Below are 27,554 nucleotides of genomic sequence, written 5' to 3' on the forward strand. Positions count from 1 at the left end.
CCCGATCGGTAACGGCTTACAAGAACCGTCAGCTCTTGACATGTTAACAAACAGCTCACCATGGACTTTGGCGGCGCATTCCTGCGGCGGCGCTCGCTTTGGCGCGGCTCGCTCGGGGCCCCGCCGCGTGATCAAGCGTTGGTTTTTCCTTTCCTTGCCTCGCGTTCTGCTTCTGTTAGTAATTATAGCGCTGCCAACGTGCTTTGTAGTCCTAAGTGGGGTTAGGGGAGGTTAATACTGGAGATTTTTCAAATTGCCGTCACCGTGGAGTCATAACGTCGAGGCATCTTTCAAATGAGTCAATATCGAAGAAAAAAAAAAAAGGCAACATCACATTCCGAATCCGTCCCGCTTTATTAGCGCTTCCAATAACATTATTAGTCAGCCAGTTCAAATTCCCACTACGCTAATTCCACTTATCCCGTTGGAGAAAATTGCTAATTGACGTTGCTCACGGACGCTCTCGTTTTTCGGAGAGCCGGGCCATGAAAGGCTGGCTGTGTTGCGCCCGATGCTGTGTGATGGAGCCTGTGGCGCTACGTATATTTAGGTGTCTGGTTTGGGACAGGAAGAGGGGCAAGCGTTGAGGTTATTTGATTGCTTCATTACGGTCATATATATGGTCATGTATTTATGTATACTTTGTTATGTATGTCATTACATGTACACTAGTGAGTGTTTGTTTGTTTGTGTGTGCATGCGTGTGTGTGTCTGTGCATACGCGTGTGTGTGTGTGTGTTCTATGTGTGTGTGTGTGAGCGAGTAAAGAGGGCTCAGTGTTTGGACCACCCTGCGAGCTGGGCTGAGTGACAGCATGGGCCTCAAGACACTCGCAGTGCGCGCACACACACACACACACACACATCGAGGACACACACACACGCGTGCGCACACGGCGAGGACTCACACATTTTCAAGCTCATTTTTCAACATGTCTTTTACTCTATTAATGTCTCATGACCAAATACATATCATGCTCCAAAGAAAACACGGCAGATTAAAATTGAATAAATCACCTCGGGATCGAGGACAGAAGACACACACACACACACACATGCGCACACGCATTCCCGAGCAACGCCGTACCACCCAACGCGTATCAGCAACTTTTACCGTGACCTTGCCGCCCGCACACCTGATTTCAAGCCAGAGCGTCATTCCTAGGTGCTTTCAGAGACAATATTTTCCCCCGGCTATGAAATAAATGCGGCGATGACATCAAGCCAAATGAATCGGTCGGCCTTTCGAATCGGTCGCGGCTCCCCCCAGTTGTCTAAACGACGGCCTCGTGCGTGGAATGAAAAAAAAAAAAAGTCAGATCCTCGCAGCGGCGGTGATGTCATCTGCATTGAAATCGGATTTTATTCGATTCTCCTCAGCCCCTCCCCTCTCCTCGCATTTCTCATTAGAGTCACTGTGAAGCCAGTGTATCATGTAGGTCACACTTAGACGCACTTGTTGACTTTTCTATACCCATGAGGACATTGTATAGACTTGCTATTTATTTTGTGGAAGCCTACGCAAATATTTCAACCTTGCCACATTTTATTAGAGGAGGGGAGGGGGGGGCGGGTGAAAACCTGACCTTTTTGATTATGTTTGTTTTGTTTAGTGTGTGTCTGAGCGTGTGTTTTTTTTCCCCACTACTTATCTAAACCTATGGAAAGGCCACACAAGTACTTTTTGTCCGCCCATGCCGAGTCGAGTGGAGGATTGTAATGGAAGCTAATGAAAGTTGCAGCATAACATATTCGTCAGCGGCAGATGTTTGCACGGCTGCCATGCTTGTTTGGTGCCTATGTGCTTTTTTTTTTTTTATTGGGGGGGGGATTTTCTAAAAATAATGATTGTGTAATTAAGCAGTAAACGGGGCACCTGCTTGCAATGACTTGTGACAGGCGGGATGTGTTCTCGGTGAATGAATCGGCTTGTGTGGAAAAAAAATTGTTCTGTCATTTTTTTTTCCGCCAAAGTCCAGACAATTGGATTTCAAATTGATCCATGTTTGACCCCTTCAATGTCGCCGCGGGCAGTTGCACTTGAAATCTGGAATAACACAAAACTTGGGAGCTTTGAGTGGAACTCATCGAGTGTGAAATGATACGCCAGTTGGATGGCTCCGTCTGGCTCGGAAAAGTCATAAAACATTCAAGAGTGTTGAAAAAAGCAAACGGGCCAGACCAAACTGTCATTATTATCAATATCATCATTATCATTATAACCGGAGCCAGTGCATATTTTTTAAACAAGCCAAAACTAAAAAGAAAAAAATATATATATAAAAAAAAAAACTCTCAAATTAAAAATACATAAAAAAACTAAAAAATACCCAAAAAAACTATGAATAAAAAAAGAAAAAAACAAAACTAAAAATACAAAAACAACGTCCTTGTCGTCACCCGGCGTTTAGTATCGACGTCTCGCTACATCCGCGCTGGGCTTAAGAGACTTTGCAGAGGCAGCGCTGAGCTGATCTCTCCCTGATTAAAAGCAGGGGCCACGGCTAATGTTTGGATGGGCCATTTAATACTAATGAGGGAAAATAAATAGCGCCGTGGCCGTCGGCATGCAGAGATCTCGGCGTATTGGCGCACATCAGAGCAAAACACTGATTAAGAAGAGTGATGTCACCGCCCGGCGAGCCTTTAACTGCAACCACATGAGCTGTCTTGCCATGTTCTTTGCTAATAATAATAATAATATCATTCAATTTTCTAATTACTATAATGTGACCTCTTACTCGCTCATTAACTGAGGATTTTTTTTTTTTTTTAAAGTGACTCTCTAGGATTCAGACTTAAAATTCCCTCGTGAGAATTCTAGTCGACAGTTGACATTTAGTTTAATATTTTATATTTATTTATTTTATAGGTTTATATTTTTTTATGTTCGATTTGTGTTTTATTTTAGTTGTTTTTTTGTTTTGTTTTTGTCCCATGCCCTAAAATTGAACGTCTGACTTTCTCTGTGATTTTGGGTGCAAAGCTCACTTGATATGGATCACAACTTGCCCACCCCCCCCCAAACTGCCACTTTAGGCACCGATTTGAGCCTTCCATCATTTCCTTTGTTGCGATTCCAAGAACTTGGCTGCGGATGATAGCGGGCACCGCCAGCCCGTCTTAACGGATTCCAAACACGCAACCCCCCCCCTCCCTCTTTTCCTTTCACGTCGTGCCTTTTTTACGATTACAAGTTGCCTTCGGCTCGGGCTGGCGTTGAGTTATCTCTCAATCCGTCGCTCTTCCAAGATCTAATGGGCAATTATCAGCCGCGGAGACATTAATGGGTGTCCCGTTTCGCAGAGTCCCCTGTTATTTATATCAACAAGTGTTGGAAACGTGGCAGACTCGTGCTAACCGCCGGCTTGATTCTCTTCGAAGGAATCCCACGCCCATTGTAAGCCGGGGCCTGACCGCAAGCGTATAAATCTGGCGTCGTAACTTTTCTACGTCCAGCGTAAATGCCCAAAGTGTATAGCGACGGCCCGGCGAATACGCACACGCGTGGCGGCCACCCCGCTACAACGCGCAAAGCCACATAAACAGACGGGCCCGCCTCGCCCACACCACAGGCACATACATAGCGTATGCGGACCCCCCCTTCCCCCAGGCCCACCACCAACATCAACAGCCACAGACTCGGTGACATCATGGCTTGGATGACAGCACGTCTTCCAGAGCCATTAGTGTGATTGTAGGTGGCTCCGCCGCGGTGATTTATAGCTGACTATGCATCTCTCGCCGCTCTGTTGATTTATGGAACGTGTTTCGGGTCTGGTAGACAGAGCAACCTGTCAGTCGACACAAACTTAAGATCCGAACAATCCACGTGTCATTTCCGATGTTTGACCGTGACGCTGAGTCGCAATTAATGTTAATAACCGGGCTGAAAAATGGATGAAGCGGAATCAAAAGAAAGAACTCAGTGTCTCACCTCCTCGCCGTCTTCGGGGTTTGTTTGAATTGTGCGTTTACGGCGCGTACTACGCTTTGCGTTCCATAAAACATAAATTCTTTGACCTCTCCGGCTTATGAAAGCCTTGCATAAACTCTCAAACACCTTGTTGTTATTTTTGGACTATTTTAGCTCAGCAGTGACTTTTTTTTCTCAGACACTTTATTCATCCCAAAGGAGACGTTAAGGCTGAGTAGAAGCACGATAAAGCCGTGGATGCCCGAAAAGTATTTTGGGGGTTCGGAGCAGCGAAATTTTGCCGACAGCCGCTTTTTGTCACTTTTTCCATTGTCTCTTTTAACTCACGTCTGTTTTTCTTTGCATCTTCTTTCCAAACCACGTTGCGCTGGCTCGCTGCTGTTGATCAAAGCGAAGTTTGCATCAAGAAATGTCAAAAACAAAACACAAAAAAAAAAGGTGTCTCCTGCGTCGTGTTTCACAGCAGCGCCCGCCGGCGTGTTTGACATTTCCGCCAACTATGACTAATGATCCCCCGGCGCTCACTCAACGGACAATAAGATGGCTCCGTTTTTCTTTCCTTTTTCCGCGTATGCGCGCCCACCACGAGAACGCGTGACTCATCCAGCACGCCGACCGTCAAACGTACAGATATAGAAAACGTACGCTACCAAAGAAAAAAAAGGTCACCGGGGGGGGGAATTGATCCGGGTGTGTTGTCAGAAACTCATCCGATTGGGTTTCAATGTCATGGTCATTTTAAGCCACTTGAAAGGCGGATTTATCGTATTGATCTATCGATTGCGCAACACCTACGTGTTTGTGTGGTTAATCCAGTTTAATGCTGCAGGTTAAAAATAAAGAGCGCATCCCGGAATCTTCACAACTTCTTCATCCCACCGGAACGCCCCACCCTCCCACCCACCTCCATCCTTTTCCTCCAGCAACTGTATCTATAATGAGTATGTCCTCCAACCCTCCTTCCCTCAGCACCACCTATTCTCTCACTCCCCCCCCCCCTCCCCATCCTCTCACTCATGTCCTCCCCCTGTTTTCACTCTGTGCAGAATTGGTAGAAGCTTATCGCCTAGCAACCACAATTAAAGTACAACAAGTCAGTGGCGGTTGCAGCCGCCATCGAGGCGAGCTTTTTCCAAAAAAAAAGAAACCGCTAGGAAGAAGAAAATGCGACCGGTCGGCTCGGGGCTGAAGAGGGTGAGCAGGTGAACGGCAATTAGAGGTGGCAACGGAACCGCATCGAGAGCGCTTTTAGAAGGGGGGGGGGGGGGCTGAAAGGCGAGGAGACTCAACAGGTACGTTAATAACGGAGGCAGCGTGAAGGTATTCAGTCAACGGTTTCCTAGTGAGCGCTTAAGGATCTTATTTGCGGCGGAGGGAGGCAGAATTTGCATAAGCAGCTCATACTTTGCATGCATTTGGCTGCCAGGCAGCACTCGCATTTCATAATGACAATTGTGTTTTGCTTCCTGCTCACGTGGAACCAAATTGGCACTTTGGATTTATGTAACTGAGCTTTGGGGTTAGGGGGAGGCTAATTGATGATTGTGTCATCACTAATTGAGATGCCCTAATAAGGTAAGTGACTACTATGCATAGTAATCTCTATATCCGGTGTATTCAATTGAATTGTACTTTAATATTTTTATTTTTTCAGCATCTTCTTCGAGGGTTTTCAATGTTTGAATTTGCTGAATCATAGATTCCGTAATTGCTAAGTGGTTCTGTTTCGGCACGTGCCACGGATACAAATCACCATGTTATGATTGAATTGTCATGGTCTCATCGTATTGATTTTTAGACAGTGATGTTCAGTGTTCTGCATAAAAAAAAAAAAAAAACTTTGAGAAGCTGATCCAGCTGTCTTTCAAATGAAGGACAAGTACCTCCACAATGCTTTGCACAAGTCACATGTCACAAGAATTTGAAGCCACTTAGCAGTCCAAATGCTATTGTGCTAATCTCATGCATGGACGCATTTGGAACAATGCTGAATGTGTTGGAATTTTACGTTTTGTTTAAAATGTTTGCTCGTCTAAGAAAATACCTTAGTAACCGTAACTAAGCACGGGACTTAGTTGATGGAGCCGAGACTCAAGTGACACAATTAGAGTGGATTGAAATGTTGCAATATCGATTTGTCTTTCTCCTTCGTTACATCACTTCCTGCTTAAATGAAAGTTGCGGCCATCTTGGCACTGGTGGGACTTGTCATGGATCACAACACTGTGGCATGATAGAAATCCCAAGCAGTGAAGGAATTTTGCTCCAAAAGTGGCTTTAGCCTCAGGCCACTTGTGTGTGTCAACGTGTAGGTGTGTGTGTGTGTGTCTGCCTCAGCGTGTGTCCCATCTGAGACCTATAAAGCTCCACAAGATGGTGACAGCAGGGGGAAAATATGCGTTTATCCACAGAGGTGTGTGTTTGTGTTACTATGTGCTAGCAAGCCGTCCCTATTATTTTGAAACATCTTCAGTGCAAAATACGCTTGGGAGAAAAGAGAAAAAAAAATTGGAGACAGCTTCATTAGCCGTGTAATTGCTTCTTACATTTTAGCACCATAATAAAAGTCCAGAACGGGGGAGACGTCATGAATTTTCACGAGTCGGAACGTGGACGATTCGCGATTCAGCAATTTGAGAGAAGACGAGGCAAAATCTTCCGGTTCTAACGTTTATTTTGTTCTTCTTTTCAGAGTCTGGGCTCGGTGGATCGCAAGGAGAATCATCACAAGAAGTGAGTCCCGTTCATTTGTGTTATCGTCATTGTATCGGCAAATGGAATCGATTTTTCTTTTTTTCATTGTGGTTTAATCGGCGGTAACGTTGGTAGAAAATGACGCAAACTCAGCAGGACTGAGGCCTCTGCTGTTGGCTGACTATCTGAGGACGATGTTATGACATCCATAATCCATAATATTGAATCATAAACCAGTGTGTTCCTAGCCGTAGTTTTGCAGTGCGTAGAGAAAGATAAATGACGTGCAACAAAAGTTCTTTGGAGCTCACATGAAATGCAAAACACGTAGGCTTCTTCCCCACAGTCTGCTGGCTCGGCTCTGATTGGAATCTTGACGCCGTCCTCAATTGTGGCTGGACGGGGCTAGCGCGGGGGTGCCCCGCGTGTTTCTCTTTTCAAGGCCGCAATCATAATACCGGATCCAGAGAGACTTGCGTCGAATTCCACCAAGACCTCAAAATGTTGCAAATTGCGACAAGAGGTTCGTAAACTCTAAACACCAAACGGGAGTGAAAGTTTTTATGAGCAGAGGCCCAGCTGGAGATTTTTGTGGTCGTCCCGCCATCCGATTGGCTGTCGTTACAATGTGATGGCATGAGTGCCTGCTTCTTGGAAATATTGTTGGTTGATCTTGGATACTAAGTATTCATTGTTGCCGATATTATAGACTTGTTCGGCAGGGGGTTCTCACCGCTGTAATAACTGTTATGACTCTCCGCCATTTTCCCTCCAAATTACATCCAGGTTATTATCCGGAGCCGCCTAAGCATAGCCGAGTGGAACGCTAAAGTTTTTTCCCCTTCTCCAACTCTCCGAGCTACCGTTTCTGATCATTTGTTGTGTTCATCAGCTTTATTATCGCCGGATGAATTTACGCGCAGATCGGCCATTTTGTTTTGGACGGCGTATGGAAAACAAGGCTTTCTTTGAGTCCTGGCGTTCATAGCCTCTTTTATGATTGGACCACTGAAAGACTTTTTTGTTGGCCTAATGAAACGTATCGAGGCTCACGTTGCTGAATTGAACTTTGTTTTCGTACGTGCGTGCGAGCGTGCGCGCTGGTCGCTCGCATTTGCGTTTAACAGTTCTACCGATGGGCGCCTCCATTCTTTTTTGGCCCGTTCCAGACATATTGGCAATAAAGCTTTTGTTATTCCTCCTTTCCAAACGTGTTGTTTTAGGTCCGCAGCCACTGGCCATAATTGCTGAAACGAGGTCAGCTATTTGTCTGCCTTGATAATTTATAATGGTGTCCCCTGATAATATGAATCAACTCAACATTGGTATTTTTTTTCTCAAATGCCGCACATTCTCAAGGAAACTGGCTTAGTGGGTTTAAAGCTTGGTCAAAGTCCTTTGTGTGGCAGGAGAGGAAGCTCAGCTTTAATTGCTGCCTTTGCAAAATAACACAGAGGCCGAGAAGTGGATGGATGACCTTGGAAGTGGTCTCCGATGTCTGTTGGGAATTTTGCTTTTCAGATACTTGAGAAAAGCAACTATCTATCTGAATCATGCATGTTTTCAACGGATCACTCCTTCCAACACTCCTAATTTAAACAATCGGGCTCATTTTCAAATTTGCCACCAAGTACCGGACTGGTGCTTTCTCCTCCTCCAAGGCGATTGCATCATTAGCTTGCTGTCAGGACGTTGGCCCGGGACAGCTGCTTGGACCGGTGCCAGGTCCGAGCCCCCCCACCCCCACCTGCTTCACATGTTCCCTCAAAGGGATTCCCCCGCACCCTCGTTTATGTCCGCTGCATATTCTGCCGCCGTCGAAGTCATCGTCCGATTGTCATGTGCTTGATCTGCAACGTTTGAAGTCTTCCCAGCGCTCTTAATGCAAGCGTTGGTCGGCGGCCAAACACGGAGCCGACTGTAAGCCAAGACGAGTATTAACGATAACCATCGACGAGACGAACTAATCGCTCTTCTTTTTAATTTGTGTTTTTTTAAACCACTGTTGATGTCAAGGGGCATTAGCGTGGATGGCAGTAGCTGGCATTGGAAAAGCCAGCGGTACTAATTGAATTTAGAAAAAACCCTTGAAGGAGGAGTCCAGACTTAATACCACCAATTAGGGGTTCTTTTGCCATCTGATGAAAATCCCACACCTCGTTTATGTGAGTCATGCTGGAAAATATGCCTCCTTGTCTTTGAGGTCGACCAAGTCTTTGGAGACGTTGGCACAGGGTCAGTCGAGGGGGGGGGCGGGGGGCTGTGGGAGTGAGAAAGGAAGCAGTGAGTTCTGGAGGGGTTGTTCAAACAGATAAGCCCGCCTATGAGGTCATTTCAATGAGAAAGCTGCCCTTTGCAATTTCTTCATACACAAACAGGTGCCAGTGTGAAGTATATTCCCAGAAGGATCGAGTTTAAAATCTTGGACGGGGGAGAAAAGAAAAAAAAAGCACATCAAGAGCTCTTTGGCATTCTTTATCCTTGATTTACAGTAGTTGTGAAACTCTTCTTTGTTCGTGTCAATGTATTATACTGCCCCCTGATGGCCAAGACGGAACATTTGTTTACTTTACCCGTATTACTTTCTGCTCAAAGTCAAACTGGAACATTGGCAAAAATCTCGAGTAGATTAACATGTATTTGTGACCCCCCCTCCCTCGTATAAATGATTCGGAAAATACAAGCCGCAGTCTCCAACTCTCTGTGTCCTCCGGGAGCTTTGGCTTTGTTGCAGTATTTCGTAACTTTAGCGGAAATATATTTCAAAAAAAACGATCATATTTCACATTGATTGAATAATTTGCCGTTCCAATGTGTTTTAGTACTTTACACCAATTTGTGGTGCGGAGTTATCAATAATGAACTTTTATTGCTTTGTTTTCTTGTTTGTAATTGACTGAGAAGAAGTAGAAAATGACTTTTTTTTTTCTTCTTCTTTTACAAGGTCGGAGTCTGGAATCTCCAAGTTTACCCATCGTCTCTCCCTCAAAGAACGTCCGGCCAAAGCCGAGAAGAGCGCGTCGGAACGAGCGCATTCCTACAGGCGACGCTCTCTTAGCGTGGATTGGTAAGACAAAAGTCACGTAAGGACCCGCCGTCGGGTCTTAGGAGGTCTTTGGTTTGTCCACCTTACGGGACTCGCTGTGTGGTCTCGGGGTTCATGTCGGGAATCTATGTGTGGTCCGTGGCGATGTTAAGTGTACGTGCGTTCAAGTGTACATGCGGTGTGAGGTCCTCGTGTTTTTTTTTTGGATTGCGATTTAACGAGAGGTTTTTTTTTTTTTTTGTGGTGACATCATAAATAAGGGACGATTGAGCGATCAGCACTTAAATGCTTAGTCATGTTGCGAGAAAGACTAAAATGTTTATGATGATATCTATAAAACGGACAGACCTCGGCAGTAAAGCGGGCTCAAGCGCTTGACGATATATTTAGTGGCTCGTTGACGTTTCCGCCTGTGGCCATTGAGGGAATGTCAAGGCTATCATAAAAAATAACGGCATTGATAGAATAAGGAAGACGGCTTTATGGAGGCAGAAAAGCTGGGAATGTATTTTGCGTGATAGTCACGGTGATATAAATCTTCAACAGAGCATTTGACCACTTCAGCACCACAGACAGTTGCAAAATTGCAAACGTGAACGAAGCGCCCCACCCGACCGCCACCCTTCATCACTCTCCCAGATAAACAGCCGTGGGACTTTAAACATGGCGCCCGTCCGGCGTGTGACTGAGAGAACGGGCCAACTGGCGGCTTGGGTCGGCGGCCAAGGGTCACCTCCGCCCCTTTTCTCGTCCGCCGCTGGCTGGGTGGCATATGGCGGCCCAGGCGGGGGACCCCTTTGGAGTGATACATACGCTCACACTGAGAGACACACAAGGCCTGGAGCCACCCAGGCTGGGCCTTCAATCGCCCGTGGGAGACGCGGTGTCACCGAGCCTCTGCCGTTTGTGGACTCGCGACATGCCCCGCCCCCCTTTTCACATCAGCCATGAGCCACGGCCGCATCCCCGTGGCGACTCCGCTGTCTCTGCTCATCAAAATTAAGAGATTTACCTCTGCTTGCACACACACACACACACACACACACACATGGAGCCAACAGGTGGCAAGCCTTGCTCAGCACAGCAGGCCCACCTCAAAGGTTAAACATACAACTGACCGCCCTCTGCTACTCTCCCCCCGAGCCGGAAAAAAAAAAAATTGAGCGAGGACAAGATAAAAAGAGCGATAGGAAAAAGAGGCGCAAAGAGATAAACATCGCGACGCGGCCTTTGGCCCGGCCTTCGCTCTCGCCCGTCTTTCGCGGTTTGTTCCGGCTCTCCAATTATGCACACGGCTCACACTTCAAAGCGAGTCATGTATGAGTTAATACCTACAAGGTTGTGTTACCCTTTTAATAACCGTGACCGGCAACAGATGCGCCGCTCGGGCCAAAACGGCGGGAAAAGTTTTACCGCGCTGAATTGTTAGTTGATTTAAAAACAACAAAAAAAAAGGGCTGCGTATCTGTGATTTCGTTTTAAATGTCTCCGGTCAGGTACGTGACCTCCGGGTCACATGTGGGGAAGTCGTCCGCACGTAAAGACACCTTCGGGGGATGAAGTGAAACGCAACGCTGAAACCCAAACACGCACCTGATACATCGCTCCATAAAACGGCGTCCGTATAAATGCGACCCGAGACGTTGGAGTCGTTCTGATTGTCTTGGCTGGCCGGCGCATTAAGTGAAACTTCACATGCTGTTGCTTAAGTGTGTGTGTGTGTGTGTGGGGGGGGGGGGGTGCACACATGCCTGCGTTTTTAATATCCAGCAAAAAAATTAAAGTTTGTTGTGTTGCCATGCCGACGGAGCGAACGAGATGCCATAGGTCACCGTGTTAGCTTGGCCTCACGTCGCTTATAAGCTGATAAGAGCCAAACAGAGCGGACGCCTAAATGAATCGAGTAATAAAGGCCTCCATCCCACCGTGCTCTTGCTCTCTCTCTCTCGTTCTCGCTCTCTTTCTCTGTGTGTGTATTTGTGTGTGTGTGTGCGCTCTGTGTCCAGAAGCCTGCCTGCTTCCAGTCTGTCTGGTGCCAAGACTCGGATTTCAGAATTTCCTTCTACAAGCCACATTTAGAGCGGCCAGCGTACTCTCTCAGCATGTGTGTGTGTGTGTGTTTTGCAACGTTGTCCTCTCACTGTCTCCCCCCTCGTCCCCCCCCCGCCAGCCTGTTTTCAGTTGACTCGGTCGTTCCAGTGCAACGCGTTGCCTTTCGGGCTCGCTCGTTTGGACTAATCTTTATTTGTAATCTTTCCATTCTTCACTGGGAATGAAAATCAGTGCAGCGCACTCGACCGGTGGAAAGTCGGAGCCACGGATAATTTTAGCAAACACCATCATGTAATTCAATCAGAAAAATGAGGAATAAGCCATTACTAATGTATATACAAACATTTAAGCAACGTTCAAGCCACCCTCACGAGACCTTCGCTAAACACTTGGGGGGAAAAACATAAACATTTTTAATAGCATTTAGAAAAATATAGATTAAAAATTCCACCACGTCAAAGCATGATTGATGGAAACTGCAGCAAAAAAGCAAAGCTTGACGAGCACTGTTTTGATTTTGAAAAACTTGTCGTCAGAGAGTGATGGGGCACCGTCCCGCCGACAAAAAAAAAAAAAAAGTCATCTGTTCCATCTCAGGCAAATAACAATAAGCCCGGGGCCGGATTCCGACCGGCTTTCTCTTTGAAATGGGATACCGGCACACGCGTTACAAATATATCTCGTTTTATCTTCCGGGCCAGGCCCATGGAAAAATTATTCCAAATACCTGCCACGCTTTATCTGGAACACCGGAATAGGTTCGGCTCGGCTCGGCCGGGAACACGAGGATGTCTAAAATAAGGCGTCTATTACTGGAGATGGATGATTAGTGGAGATGGATGGGAGAGAGCGGGAAGGGATGGCGGGGGGGGGGGGGGTATTTTAGGTGTATCGGCCCCCGTGAAAACGGACCTGTTGCAAAGGCTCGGGCCGCTGTCAGCTGTCGTACACATCCAGAGCGGGAATATAAATGATAATTTTATTTTCCCTCAATAATTTTGCCCTACTGATGTTCTCGACTTAACAGATTTGCTTACATTTTGAATCGGCGCTCTTTCCGCTATGTTTAAAAGATGCGCGACACGTCGTACATGTCATTTACACACACTGTCACAATCACCGGAACAGATTAATTGAATGCCGATGAAGATGTGAAACGTGAGACGCTTGGTCAGGGGTGGGAGGGGGAGATGAATGAGACCCGGCAAGGAAGGAGAGGAAGCTGTTGAAAGTTCCCACTTGAGGGCTTCATTTATCTCCCCACCCCGCCGCCGCCTCCCGCTCGGGATGGCGGGACCTATCGCGTAGTCTGTCACTGTCGCCTGGAGGCTCCTGCTGACATTTCCTTCAGCAGCTGAGTGCGTGCCGACACCACTGAGCAGACGTTCGTCGACGGCATAGCCGCCATCGCGGCCGCCGCCGAGACAGGAGAAGATGCTTATCTGTTTGAAACGCACGAGAGGTGACACTGAAGTGGGTGTCAGCTCAAATATGAATCACAAAATAAAACTACATCCTCGAATACTTTTTTTCAAATGAATGATTGATTCTTGGTCCTCGCAGGGCTGATTCAAGCGAGATGACTCAGCCCATGAGGGGGGACCAGGCCCACCAGCCGACCCCGGCCCGCAAGTCAGCCAGCTTGTCGTCGCCAAGCGCGGCTCGCCGCCTCTACCGCAACTTGTCTGGAAAGTTCCGCGTGAGCACCAACCCCTCTGCCTTGGAAGACAGCGCGCCGTCGGGACGGGGAGGAGACAAGGAGCGGCTGCGCAAAACCGCCATCGTAAGTCGAAAAAGAATCACCGCAACCTTGTTGTCTAAAAATAGACTGGTAAGAAGGTACTAACATGACACGCCGGTGACTTTTGCAGCTTTAAACACTGTGGGTGTGTGAATTGCCGACTCAGCGCTCTTGAACGCTCCACAAACTGTCTCTGTGTCACAGTTCCAGAGCAACGAAGCTCTTTTTGAAGCCGTGGAGCACCAGGAGTTGGACTTGGTGCAGCTTCTGCTCTCCCAGTACAGCTTGGAAGAGCTGGACCTCAACACGCCAAACAGCGAAGGCCTCCTGCCCCTCGACATCGCCATCATGACCAACAACGTGCCCATGGCCAAGCTGTTGCTTCGCGCCGGCGCCAAAGAAAGCCCCCACTGTGAGTCGAGGAACACGCCGGAAAAGTTCACATGCATACATATACGGTGCTTAGCGCTGAATCCATACAAACCTTGACTGGGGGAGTGTCGCTATAGCAACCGTGCTACACTTTGGTCACGACACAGCAAATAGCGGCGACTGATTTGTTTTCGACAGTCGCCGAGGACGCACAACGCCCATTCTCCCAAATAGCTCGAAGCAAAGAAGTCATGTTCGTTAACTCCACCTCGTGTGTCACTCGTGTGGTTGTCTGTGTGTTGTGTTTGTTTGTAAATATGTGGTCGTGCGTGTGTCTATTTGCACGGTTGAGTGCGTTTGTGTTTGCTACACTTTGTGTTGTGCTCGATTGGAAACGATGGCGTGGCGCTAATCGCGCTGCAGTGTTTGCGTAGTCATCCGCATAATCTGCCGCTCCGTTCTTTTGTTCACGATTGGCCTGTTCGACTCGTACGGAGCCACACACACACACACGACACACACTTCCCTAGATTTGTATCGGACGTCTTGGAACTTTCTGCACCGTCGGCAGCTATTCCCAGCAATCCGAATTCCCAAATTAGGATTTTTGGAGCCTGCCCCTTCGTAAATCCTAGCTTGAACCTCGACCTTCAACCTCAGCTGTTGCATTAGCGAGTTGAAGTGTGTGTGTGTGTTGGGGCAATCAAAGCTCCGACCGAGCCGTCGACCAGCGAGGAGACACCAAAGAGGGCGGCGCAATCAAATAGCCAGATGGACATTTTGACACAGAGCTTTAAACTTACTGTCAACAGTGGAATCTAACGCTCAACAGTGGAATCCACTGTGAACAAACGCAGGCCACACAGACTAAACACAGACTCACAGCAGTCCTAAACACTCGGCGAGTGAGGGAGGGGCCGGCGAAAGGAGGACAATACGCTATTGTCTTTCCTCAGACTAATACTGTAATTCTGCGTTGATTGCAATGGAATCAAAATGGACTCCATTCTAGGAAGAAAAGTGCTAAGTGTCACAGCTCCTATATTGCTGTTTTGTTTCGGTTCATTTGGGGTGAAATCAACGGCGGTGAGCGTTCACATTGTCTTCGTCAAGCTGCAGCCCCTCGGAGACCAAACATTCCTCTCGTGGAAGCTCTTTGGCGCTGCGGTTGATGATTTAAATAGATCAAAATGTTCCACCACTGGAAAAACAAAAATGAAAGCGGCAACTTCAATGTATGCTCCCACCATTTTGTTTTGCCCCGAGAAGAGCAATTGTCGCCCACCGCTCTCGCTTTTCACAACCCTGTGGATGTTGTCATCCCTCGACGAGGGAAAGCTCGGTTAAAACGTTTATCGGGGCAAAAAAAAAAAGTTGCCTGCAAAATGACTTCACAGAATTTCCCACAGTTATGTTTTATTGTTTCATTCATTGATGAGTGTTTCGGGTTTTCTGGCGGTTAACCGAGTTTGTTTTTTTCGTCCGAGTCAGCTTTATGGGGAAAAAAACATTGTTACAAAACAGAAGAATTGATGTGCAATTTAATATTTGTATTTTTTTGCAGTTGTGAGCTCGGAAGGCCGAGCGGTCCATCTGGCCACCTTGGTGCAGGAGGCCGAGCAGCGTGTTTCCGAGCTTCAGACCCAAGTGGGCAGCGTCGGTCCCGGAGAGCGGGAGGGGTCGGAGCGGGAACGGCAACTCAAGGCCTGGGAATGGCGGCTACGGCTCTTCAGACGCATGCAGACGGGTTTCGAGCACGCAAGTGAGCTATTTTGTCTGGGCCCACTTAATGACTTCCACACTCGGATGCCGTGTGGGTGTGTATGTGCATATGCGTCGTGTGTTGATTTTTATAGGCACTTCATGAGACATTTAGAGGCTGGGGAGACGCCCACCCCGCAAAAACAGACACTCACACGCACACACGCCCCTAAAGCCAAACCAATCTACACTTTGATGTGAAAGTGATTTTTCCTCTCTAACATTTGCACACTAATAAATAAAAATAGATATATTCTCCGTATGTCCAATTGATGTGATCTTGTTCAGACTAATCTCCATCTCGTTGCGTCATTGCCATCGCAATTGCTCCAATTTCACACGAGAACGAGCTCGGCGTTGTGCAAGCGAGCAAATGATGCCGTTAAAGCGATCCGTTGCGGCGCTGCACGGCCAACCGGCTCCATTCAAACACGTGTACGGAGCGGAAGATCTCATCGGTGCGTCTGACTAACTTCGTTTTGTATCTCTTTGTGTTTCTCCACTTAGAACCTCCAGACGCTCCTAGCGCAGCACGCTTGTCTGTCAGCAGCAACACCAGTCTAACGCTTGATTTCCAGGAACCCCAATGCGTCAACTCGGCTGTGGTTACCAAATACAAAGGTCAGGCGCTGTGCCGGATCGAGCCGACGTCACAGTGTTGTCTGAGAAGCTGCCAAGTGTTTGACGAATGCAACCCCGACCCCCCCCCCCTCTAACCACAAAATACAGTAGTATTCAACAGCCGAGTTTCTGATTGTGGATGTTTGCAGTGAGCTGGAGTTCCACGCCTTCCTTCGGCTCTGTGCTCGGAGAGGCGGTGGTGGAGGACACCAATGTGCTGCAGTATAACATCACTGGACTCACCTCTGTAAGTTGTGCATGGGATTCTGTACTATGCTCAATTAGGAATCAAAATGGGATATTATTATTATTATTATTATTATTATTGCCTGTATGGTTGACCGGGTTGGCACTTTTTGTATTTGCCCACTCTGGCATACTCGTATGGTGTTCCACAGGGTTCAGTTTTAGGGCCCCTGCTGTTTTAAAAATCAAGGCTTGGATTCTGTCAAAAAGACTGCAAGTTGTTTCTCAACAGACAAACTATGAATGCAGTCTGGTTTAATATGTGGCCCCAAAAAAACCAAAAAACAACTACTAGCAAGATCCCACTCCTCCAGCTGCTGGTGCCAAAGCTCGAAATTTAGGGGCTATTATCCCACATTATTTACACACAAACAACATCCCCGAAGTTCTTTATTACCCGCATCAAACGGCCCACTCAAGTAGCCACCGGTCCAACCGAAGACTTATGACCTGGCACAAAACACACGCACACACAATTGGGCAAAGCCCAGTTTGCGAGTGTTCCAAATGGCTTGTGCCCACTGAGAAGCAACAGTTGCCAAAGTGCCACCAACATGCTAAAAAGAGCAGCTTGGTTGACTGCCACCTGATTTATGTCTGGCCCATGTGGACTAATGGACAATCCCGTCCGTTTGTTTGTGGGAGAGAGAGAGAGAGAGAGAGCTTCTTTCTCCTCCTCCCAAGAACCCCGCTGCCAGCCCCCGAAGCTCGCTCCTGTCACATGACAGGGGTCAAGGCGAGGTCAGGAAGTGGCGGCGGCTCTGTGATTGATCTGGCTGAGAAAGGGAAGGACAGAGGCCTGCTGTCGGCACACTGGCCACAGATACACGTCATCCAGTTGAAACGAAATAGTTCTTTTTTTGTGTATTGTGTGACCTTACCCAACTTCTGTCCTTCCAGGGGACCCCTTATTACGCCCAGGTGTCAGCCTACAATATGAAGGGCTGGGGGCCGGCGCTCGCTTCGACCCCCGCCTGCGCTACTCCGTCCAGTAAGTCTCCATCCGACAGAAAAACACAATATTAATCAGCGTGAGGTCACCAAAACATTTTTTTCCCTTCAAAGACGTCAGATGAGTAATTTCGCCACCTCCGATGAGTACACGCGTCACAGCTTTCCCACACGTTAAAAACAGCTGAGTCACTGATCTTATCGGGCCATCCAGCGTCACGCCTTACGTCGCTTTGACATCATCGGCCGGGCTGACAGCTGGACCTTCGGCGGGACCCCCGCCGCAGACGTCAGCGAGTGTAACCGTAGCCCCCCGCGGCCGGGTTTAGTCCAGAAGTTAACGGCGTAGCGACAGCTGAGGTGTTGAGGGCAGCGTAGCCGGCCGGCCGGCGCTGGCGCGCTTTTTGCCCGATCGGCAATTTACGGGCACATCTGGGGGACACATTTGTCCTCATCGGCAGTGTCGTCTTCTCCGAGAGAGCGGGCTTTCCATTTTATTTTTCCCAACTGTCCACCTTCCTCCCGTGCTCCGAGCTAATTTCGATGTAGCGTGTTTGTGTTTTCCATTTGGGCCTACCACTGGAAATATTTGCATGTCTGTGCCGTAGCGCGCGGCGCGGCCCCAACAGTGGGGGCCTTATACCGGGCCGCGGCCGCCCATTAAAGGGCCCGCTTGTCCTGTCTGGACAGGCACCTTTCCGGGAATAGAGCTCACCGTGTTTCGGACCCGCTCGCCCTCCGGGGGGCTCCGCGAGCGGGAGTTGGGGTGAGGGTGGTGCGTGATGGTCCGAGAAGGTGGGTTTATCGCTGACACATCCTTCAGGGAGCAAGCGAGGGATGCAGGATCACTTTCTGTGAGGGCGGGGGGGGGAGAAAGAGTGCGTCTGTGTGATTTCCAATGCAGGCCGAGATAGTGAATAGATTTTCAGTATTCTTTTAATGGGACATACAGACTTTTCATTGATGCATTCCTAAATGTCCTTTTACTACTTGTGTTTTTATTGCTTTGGGAGGGAACGTGTGTTGTGTTATGTTCCAGCCGTGGTGCCTGCATGTGTGTGTGTGTATCTGCATGTGTGCACCGAGTGTTCTACGGCTATATATATATATTTATGCTTTGTTTTTTTTATATACGACGCCTAAATGTGAGGCAGCAAATAAACAAACAAGGCGACGTCTCGTTTCGGGACGATCCAATTTCCCACGGAATATTTCCCGTGAAATCTGACTGGAATCCAAAAATGGAAAACTTGATAGTGAGTGTATTCTTTCTGCTCTGTCCCTTCACATTCTCTCTTTCGGAGCATATTGAAGAGAGTACATGGACACACACACACACACTTGCAGGCTGTTCTAAGCCGTGTCATGTTAGCATTTGGAACAAAAAATGCCCATCTGTCATAGTGACAGTTTTGTCCTTCGGGCAGTGGGAAGTTTTGTGACAAGACAAAGACTGAATGTAACACCCGATAGGCCTTAATAACTCATGTGACAGTTCAAAGAGCTCGCGCTGTGTTCGACATGTCTTCTTTAGACCTCGGTAAGTCATGCTTGAAAGCGTATACAGACGTTAAATCATAATGGAAAAGGTTTGCGATAACGTGACACGCCTAATGTATTGTTTCACCCGGGACAAAAAAAAAAAAGAAAAAGGTGATTTGCTGGTTTGGGTTACTTTCACTGGCAATTCATAATCATGAAAAGATGTCCCGCTCTACCTTCCGCAGGTTGGAGGGACGTCGACGGCCGTGCTCCCCGGCAGAGAGGCCAGAAGGAGGTTCTGGACCAGCTGCTTGCCCAAATAAAAGATGCCCATCAGAGCTGCGTCTGCCACGGTATAATAAACCCTCGAGATTGATTTATTGGCTGCTGAAAGACTCGGCAGTCACTCGATAGCCGCCGTGATTTACATACTTGAAACCGCAGCCCTTTTAAACCAATCAACTATGGATGAGCGTGTGATTTTTAATCCGCCTCGGGGGTTTATGACGGCATTCGATTTAACAAGAAGCGACTTAAAACACGAGAGCTGCAAATATACTCCACCTGCGACGTGGAGGCGACTCCCGAGCGTCGATGGAGGCAGCGTGACATCAGCAATCCCCCCCCCCCCAACAACAAGTATTTTTACTCATTCCTTGATAGAGGCACAAAATTCATCTCGGAAAACAATCTTTCCATGACTCAGGCCCTTCCTCTCCCCCCTCGGCGAATACCTCCCTCGGTGACAAAGTGCAGATCGGCTTCTCGCGCACTCCAAACTGTTTACACGGCCAAACACTGGCGGCTGTAAGCTGCTCCCATAAGTGTCAAAAGCTGTCCACACTGACTCTTTTACGCATTTAGCATTGACGGGCTCGTCCGGCTCTCTTTCTCTCCCGAACACACTTACTATTGTCCACTGTGGAGCGCGACTCGGGATACTCGGTATAATAGTCGGTATTGAGCGCGCGGGCCGTTCTTCAGACGACGGGCTGATTGAGCTCCCAAAGTTCAGCCACGGTAGCTGAGGTGCCGTGTCCCCGGGTCATGTTTGTTATTCTTGTTCGAGACGAGCGCTAGGCTGGAGTCGGGCATAAATTACAGCGGGCTCACGCACGCAGGAGCAGGCGCGTTCCCGTCTACAGTACAGTCCATACATATACGTGCGCGTAAAGATAGACATGTACAGGAACAGACACAAATATTCAAGCCGCTCCCGCCCTGGCCCCCTTGTCCAAACACAATTAATTAAACTGTGAAAGAGGCCTTGACTAACACTGGCACCCCAGCAGTCAGCCCGACTTGTCTGTCTTACTCAGTGTCAAGCGCCGACTGAAGCGGCGAGCTCGCGAGGCCCGGGAATCGACGGGGGAGCGATGGAGAGAAGGGGGGGTGTTTTTACTCCACCTCGTCGCGTTCACCTGAAGGGAAAATTAGTTCTCCTGAATGAGGGGATTTATTGACTCTAAGTGGCCCGTGGGGGGGGGGGGGGTGATCACCTGGGAGGGGGGGAGGGAATCAGCGGCGGGTGTCTAATGAGTTGGGAGGTGCGTTATCTCACCAACAGGCGCCCACACAAACCCACACGCACACACCTCCCTCTCTCGCCTCCAACCCCTGGAAGGCCCACTAAAAATAAACACGTCCCCACAGACTTAACTGACCTCCCTGTCAGTGAGCGGCGAAGGGTTAAGACGCACACAGACACGCACACACAAACCACTAGGGCTCCTTGGCTCCGCTCGTACGGCCGTAGCTCAAGACGTGCCAGGCTCCCGGCGGCTTAAGTATGCACAGGTAAACACACGCGCGCACACACATGCAGTTAGTGTCCCTCTGGGAGTTGAGAGCTAGTGGTTCCCTCAAGGCCCATAGTCTGCCGCTGGCTGTCAAATGGTGCCGTGCCACCGGAGCGTAGCAAATGTCAAAAAACATTCCACTTTTTGGAGCGTGTTGTTGAACGTGTCAGGTTTGTTGTCAATTAGGTAACAGCCTGTCACCGGAGGAGATGTGGCAGCCAGTCAGAGTAATGGCTACAATTTGTCAGCAGTTTTGAAAAGCAAAAAAAAAAAGGCACACACACACACATCATTGATTCATTCTTGTCGTCCTCACAGAACAGTGCAAAGCTCCAGCGCAAGGCAGAAAACATTCCGTCTCCAAAAGTCTGCGTCATCTCTTTCAACCCAACAGCAAGTTTGTTAAAAGCCTCAAAAGGTAAATGAGCTTGGCGGATTGTACAAAAGGTGTCCACAAATGAAATTTGTCATTTTTCTTTCCAGAGGACTCTATCTGACGTCCATCTTCTACAGAGATGACAGTATCTTAGTGACCCCCGAGGACCAAATCCCCATCGTGGAGGTTGAGGATTCCTACTCCAGCTCTCTAATGCAGGATTTCCTTTGGTTCACAAAGGTACACACCATCCTAAAATCCATCTGGTGCTCACCACTGATGATATGTTCCCCATTTCAAAGGTGTCCTACTTGTGGGAGGAGATCCCCTGGTTGCAGCAAAGTCTCAGTCCAACACAGTCGTCTTGCTCGTGCACCCTGCAGACGCGACTCAAGATGCTCCAAGCCGTCTCTCATCTCCAGGTAGGCCTCGGGCGCTCCGAAAAAAAAATCAAATCCACCAACGACGCCTTTCTGACGTGTCTTCTCAGGGCATGCTGGGAACGCAAGATCTGGGTCAAGTTTATTTCGAGCCCATCAAGGACAAGCACGGCAACGCCTTGCTGGTGCTCCTGAAGGACATGAACGCTTCTCCCAACTTGGACGGCGTGCGTTGGATGCAACTTTGCAAACTGCAGCTTCAACGCAAGTCCATTTCCTCACCTGAGGAACCCACCGCTCTGGACATGCTCCTCATCACGTTGCACGTAAGTCTCCAGCATAAGTAGATTGGGGCTTGTGGGTGGTTCCCAGACAATTTCAGACGACAATAAGAATTGTGCCCACAGGAGAAGCTTGCTTATCACCGTCGGAGCAGGAAGCTTTTGTCTCCCGGCTTGTACTTGGGCTATTTGAAGCTTTGCACCTCCGTGGAGCAGATCAGAGTGCTGGTGCCTCAGAAGCTCCCCAACGTGCTCTGTCACACCAAGATACGAGACAACAATAACGTCTCCAGGTTGGGATCCGTTCGTCGTCGATTGGCAATATGGAGTCGGGGAGGTTCAAGAATCTCCGTGTGTTGCTTCAGAGAGGAGTGGCAATGGCTGCGGGCCCTCGGGTTTCTGGAGGAGCCGATGGAGACGGAGGCCGGCGTGCAAAGCGGCCCACGGCCACTCCTGGATGATCTGAGGAGCGCCATCAAGGATCTGGTCGCCCACATCAACGTCCCCGGCAATCAGGTTAGAGTCAAAACACGTTTCTGGACAGATTTGAATCTGCAACACTTGATTCTAAAAACCTGTTGTCGGTCTGTTTCCAGGCACAAGATTTCCGGATCTACACCCAGGAAGTGTTGGAGTTTGGGGACAAGGTGTCCTTCCTTCTTCTGCTCCCTCCTTGCGACGAAGTGTGCACAGCTCCCGGTCAGAATAATCCCTACTCGCCCCGCTCCGGCTTCCTCATGCTGCCCCTGCAGATTTTTGAATTGGGTGAGCGTATCAAAAAAAAAAAATCGGATCCACTGCGATGGACTGGTTTCGTTGACTGTCTCCTCTTCTCCCCTCCCCCCGCCCAGTCCACTTCAACGTCTATTACCCCGGTTTCATCGGCCAGTACTGCCGGGTGTCGGCCATGTTGGAGCTGGAGTCGCTCATGTCCCAGCAGGCCCTGAGGGAGGCTTTCTCGGAAGAAGAGCTCACCGCTGCCAAAAAAAAGCATCAGCAGCTTCAGGAACACGTTCAGGTGCAGGAGATAACCGGGGCTCCTTACCTCGGACTCAAGTGGCTAATGTTTGGTTTATTCCGCCAGCAAATGGAGGAGGTGTGGCGTGACGCCAGGTGGATCATGGAGGCCTTGCAGTACGCCCGCTACAAACAGCCCGCGGGAGGCATCTCCATCAGCGGCTTAATCGATTTCTCCAAGGAAGTGATGCCTGACAAGCCCACCTCCATCTCCTCCCAGCCCGACTTCATGCCCTCCCCCTCGCCTTCACCGGAACCTTGCCGCAAGCACTCAGGTCTGACGTTCGTCTTTCTCCAGTCTCGAGTAAAAAATCCAAACTTTCTACTCTTCAGACTTTGCAGGCCTGTCGGATGAGGAGGGGTCCTCCGAGGTCTTCCTCACCACAGACAGTGATTACGACTCCAGTCGGGCTCAGAGCCCCCGGGAGCTGGACCTTCTGCCCCCGTCCCCGCTCTCCACCTCGGCGCCCCTGGAGCCCCGCGGCTTCCTCCGCAGCGACGGCAGCGGCTCGGGAGTCAGCAGAGGCGGACAAGGGGGAGGGAACGGAGCCCTGAGGGACTCCACGCCCGACGTCCTGCAGGCCTCGGAGCAGCAGCGAGGCCGGGAGTTGGGGAGGTGCGGAGGGGGAGTCTGCTGCGGGGGCGAGCGGCGGCGGGGGCCGCCGGAACTTTTTGACAGCGACTTCATCCTGCCAAGTCGGCAAATTGAGCTGTTACACATCACGGAGAAGCGGCAGGCTTTCTGCGTGCGCACCAGCAGCCTGGAGTTCCCCTCGGCCACCTCCGCCAATCACCACTCGTACTCCCGGCACGCTTCTTCGCCGGCCACCTCGCCGCAGCAACGTTGGCACAGGCCCTCGTCGGTGGACCGCTGTTGTTCGGCCGAACGCGGCTCGCAGCAGCGCCCGCCCGCTCGGACGCTATCGGAGGACAGCGGCACCCAGCAGCTTTCCACCCCCCGCCCGGCGGCCCACCGGAAAGGCTCCCACGCCACACTCAGAGTGTACCCACAGTACCGCACGGGACTTCCCAAGGAGACCAGTGTCAAGGTAATGCTTTTTATTTTATTGATTTATTTTATTTTATTTGTTTATTCATTTATTTGCTAGCTTTGCGTGACTCCTTGCACGTCGGCGGGCGAGATGGTCCAACTGGTGGTGCAAGAGATGAACTTGGTGTCGCGGCAAATGCTCGCCGGCGGCGGCGGCCATCCGGAAGAGGACGCCTACCACGGCCCCGAGCAGTTGAAGCACTTTGGCCTGGTGTTGGTGGTGGACGAGCGAGAAAAGTGGCTGCAGGATGACTTCTGCCCTTTGGAGCTGCAGAACCCCTGGCTGAGGGGTAAGTTGTGCGTGCGCATTAAGGCCTACTCGCCACTCGCACTCAAACACGGCCGAGCCACTACCGTGTGATGTTTTTATTTCAAATGATAAAATAGGAAAACTCTCAACTGAAATTTTTTGACGACGACACCCTGTAGCTCCAATGTCGGATCTTGAAAAAAGAAAAAAACTCAAACCAGCGGATTTGCAGTTTCAAAACAACAAGCAATACTTTTTGTTTTGTTTTTCCACGAACAACAAAGCATCTTCCAACAATTGTGCATCTTTTGAAATGGTGTCCTGCCGTGCTAAAAAGTGGACCAGTTCAGTGTTTTGCCGTTTTGATATTTCCCACAATGCAACCTTCCCCCACCAAAGGATTTGAAAGGTGCTTTTCTTTTTAGAGAGGTGACAATAAGTTTAAGAAAGAAAAAAAAAAAAAACCTTTGTGGCTTTGACATTTTTCACATTCCGTGTTTACAAGCAATTTTTCGGGACATAATAGGCTTTTTTTCATGCTCGGCGGTATCGCAAACTTATTGTAGCAGCTGGAGGAGGTTACCATGACGACGCTCACGTGAGGAAAGTGTTTACAAAGTTTACTAAAAGTGTGCTCTTGTGCTTCTACTGTATGTTGGAAAAAAATAGTTTATTTGCTTTTAACGTTGGCTTCTTTTCATGTGTTAGCGCTTAGCTTCTTTTGTTGTTTTAAGTGTTTTTTTTTTTTTTTTTAAATGAGAGCCAATTGCAAAAAAAAAAAAAAAACAATGCAAATGGAGCCAGCCGAGCAGGTGTTGAATGTATCGTACGTAAAGGAAAGACGGCGCGCAGCCGAGGAGCGTCCCGTCCCGTAAATGTGTTTGCTCGCCTCGTGTTTACAAGGATGAAGGAGACATTACGTCACTTTTTTGCTAAAATCTATTTTTATTGAACAATAAATGAAGATGACAACAATCCCGCTCACTTTCTTGTGGCTTCCTTTTGGGAAACGACACGTGATTTCTCGACTGCCAATCAGTCCATTTCTTTGTGCCATCATCGCATTGTCTGGCGACCAATCATTTGTCTCGACTTGTCATGAACCGGCGACCATTCCATTTCTTTGTGTGCCATCACATTCGAATGGCGACCACTCCATTGTGTGTCCGAACTTGGCGACCAGTCTGTTCTTTGTCTATGTTTGCCCTGACCTTGACCGGCGACCAGTCCTTTGGATGTCCACGTGACAGTTGATTTTTGACAACACGCGACCAGTCCTGGGTGCTGCTCACCTTTCGGCCAAGGTCCGCCGTGCTAAGCTGCAGCTCATCCATGACCTCGATGAGGACACGCGGTTCCTGCGAACGTTTTGGTTCCCTCTGATTGGAGCACGCGCGTTGCCGTCGACGACAAGCCGGAGCCGCTCGGCTGGCCAGCTTGCTTTCAGCAGGCTCACATCACAGCGCTCGCCTTGCTAGCGCCACATGTTTTCTCAGCTCCTGAGCAAATAAAATGTCGCATGCTTCCCTGTCAACAGATCCTGTAGACACTAATGTGCACAAAAACACACACACACACACATCTTGATGATGTGTAGCATGAGGCTGATTTACACATTTGTCTTGCATCAACGCAAAGACCAACATTGTCTGATGCAGCTTATCTCACACACACAGACACACACCAACACACTGCTCCTTTAAGCCCTTAGCTGTTTATTGACAGTAACTTAAGAATTGTACTGGAATTCTGGCACCTCCTAATTTTAAACCTTCTGACTCCCGAAGGCCCCGAGCTAAATATAACCGGCTGGCATATATCGGAGTAGCTATAAAGCAAACTTTCCTGAAAAAAAAAAAAAAGTCAATCATGTCATTCATGCATGGAGGGAAGCACGCTCAGCTTGGTGACTCATCACAAATCAGGCAGTATCAATTGAAGTTTTGGAGTAGTGTACAAATGAATCGCCCATTTTTGACCCAATGTGGGTTATTTTTTCCCCCCCAACTGTGAGCTTCCCGATTTTCTTCTGCAGTGCCCTCGGTAGATGATCACTTTATACAGTGGCAAAGTTCTCCATGTGTTTCCCAGCACAGATCCGCTAAATGCCGTCGATTTACCAGCGTTGGAATTTGGAGGCCCAAAGAAGGACGGCTCACCTGTTTCTCTCCCAAATGCAACCCCGCCCCTAAAGCTAAGCTCACTCCATCCTGCCTACCGCCGTCTGATTCCAGCCTGGTACTTACTGGCAGATTTGCGAGGCATATTTGTACGTGAGTGATGGCGTGCGTGTGTGTATGCAGTGGGTGGGAAAAGTGAAGGCTGCCACTGCTGCGGCATCACTCATTTCTCTAGCCTCCCTCGCTCCCTCCCCAGGGCCCATAAACCTTTAAAGCACCTATAAAACACTTGGCGAGGCCTTTTTGAAGTTTTTATGAAGATCTGGCCTCATTGTTCCCAAGAGATGAGCCCCGCTCCGCTGGCGCCTCCGAGCTTTCTGGAAGTGCCAGTGAATTCAAGAAGTGGGGGGGGGGGGGTCTTGGGTGCGGGTCTCAGGGAAAGAGGGGTTGGGGGGGGCACGGTGGAGCCTGCGTTTTTATGTCCCACTGTGCGTCAAGCGAGCAGATGAGCCGCAGATGCGACGTCAACAACGGTGACAAGTTTATTTTGTGCCGCCGTAGCTTGGCCGCTGTTGGAATCCCCCCCCCCCCCCCTTCCTCGCTCGGGTCTTTTAACATTTAAGACGCCCTTAATGAAATGGACGCAGGTTGTAACGAAAGCACATGAGCGGTGGCATGTGTTGCGCCATGTGGGTGTCTGCGTATGCCTTTTGTGTGCGTTCGCAGACGACGGGGCCAGCAGGTTGCGTGGTTTGTTGTTTGAAGTGGGGCTCTGTTGTTCTCATAGAGCTAACTGAATGGAGCCGGACCCCCCCTCCATCTGTCTGATCCAGCGGCACCGACCCTCCCTCCCAAATCCCAGCTCCGACAACCCGACGCACTGGCCCCCTCAAAGGAACAGTTGGCAAACGGGGACGGCCCATTAAACGAGAAAAAAAAATGTGTGTGTGGAAGTGTGTGTAGATATCCGTGGACTTGACTTTGACTGCTCTTCAGCATCAGCGCTGTCATGAAGGTGCGTGCAGTCAAACGTTGTTCTGGAACCCGGTATTGCATCACAAGCATGAAACCTTGCAGGTCCAGTGTGTCATAAAGCAAAGACCTCCCGTGTAACCTGATCTGGTTTGTGTTTCATCCTCAACATGTCTGCGTAAATAATGTCACGTGATCTTTGCATTTTCTCTTTGTCTTCTCATTCCTCCGTTTTCTGTCCAGGCATCATCACGCGTAGCTCCGCCCCTTCAGGTAGATGGACGGGTTTATTTTGCAGCATCGGTTATTTTCTGTTTGGCATGGCTTAGGGTCAAAGTTCATTCAAAGACTTTTTTTTGCTTGCCTAACAATGAACGAGTTTGGACGGTTTGCAGAACGGGAGCAA

At 49.1% G+C, this 27,554-nt stretch overlaps 1 protein-coding gene across 3 annotated transcripts in view; it reads left to right on the forward strand.

Annotated features, from left to right (window-relative positions):
- The window catches only part of LOC119138444 (ankyrin repeat and fibronectin type-III domain-containing protein 1), a 47,517-nt gene extending 22,486 nt beyond the window's left edge, over positions 1 to 25,031 (forward strand). For all 3 annotated transcript variants that reach the window (XM_037278472.1, XM_037278471.1, XM_037278473.1), the window contains 20 exons: positions 6,629 to 6,669; positions 9,575 to 9,697; positions 13,292 to 13,511; positions 13,674 to 13,881; positions 15,406 to 15,603; positions 16,110 to 16,223; positions 16,373 to 16,470; positions 17,370 to 17,460; positions 19,148 to 19,255; positions 21,020 to 21,119; positions 21,185 to 21,317; positions 21,380 to 21,499; positions 21,568 to 21,783; positions 21,865 to 22,031; positions 22,104 to 22,254; positions 22,335 to 22,503; positions 22,590 to 22,756; positions 22,823 to 23,030; positions 23,089 to 23,804; positions 23,865 to 25,031. In XM_037278472.1, coding sequence (XP_037134367.1) covers positions 6,629 to 6,669; positions 9,575 to 9,697; positions 13,292 to 13,511; positions 13,674 to 13,881; positions 15,406 to 15,603; positions 16,110 to 16,223; positions 16,373 to 16,470; positions 17,370 to 17,460; positions 19,148 to 19,255; positions 21,020 to 21,119; positions 21,185 to 21,317; positions 21,380 to 21,499; positions 21,568 to 21,783; positions 21,865 to 22,031; positions 22,104 to 22,254; positions 22,335 to 22,503; positions 22,590 to 22,756; positions 22,823 to 23,030; positions 23,089 to 23,804; positions 23,865 to 24,167 — 3,651 coding nt within the window. In that variant the 3' untranslated portion in view covers positions 24,168 to 25,031. The remainder of the gene's footprint in view (positions 1 to 6,628; positions 6,670 to 9,574; positions 9,698 to 13,291; positions 13,512 to 13,673; positions 13,882 to 15,405; positions 15,604 to 16,109; positions 16,224 to 16,372; positions 16,471 to 17,369; positions 17,461 to 19,147; positions 19,256 to 21,019; positions 21,120 to 21,184; positions 21,318 to 21,379; positions 21,500 to 21,567; positions 21,784 to 21,864; positions 22,032 to 22,103; positions 22,255 to 22,334; positions 22,504 to 22,589; positions 22,757 to 22,822; positions 23,031 to 23,088; positions 23,805 to 23,864) is intronic.
- The last annotated feature ends 2,523 nt before the right edge of the window (positions 25,032 to 27,554 follow it).

Source organism: Syngnathus acus, chromosome 19 (genome assembly GCF_901709675.1).
Source record: "Syngnathus acus chromosome 19, fSynAcu1.2, whole genome shotgun sequence".
Taxonomy (NCBI): domain Eukaryota; kingdom Metazoa; phylum Chordata; class Actinopteri; order Syngnathiformes; family Syngnathidae; genus Syngnathus; species Syngnathus acus.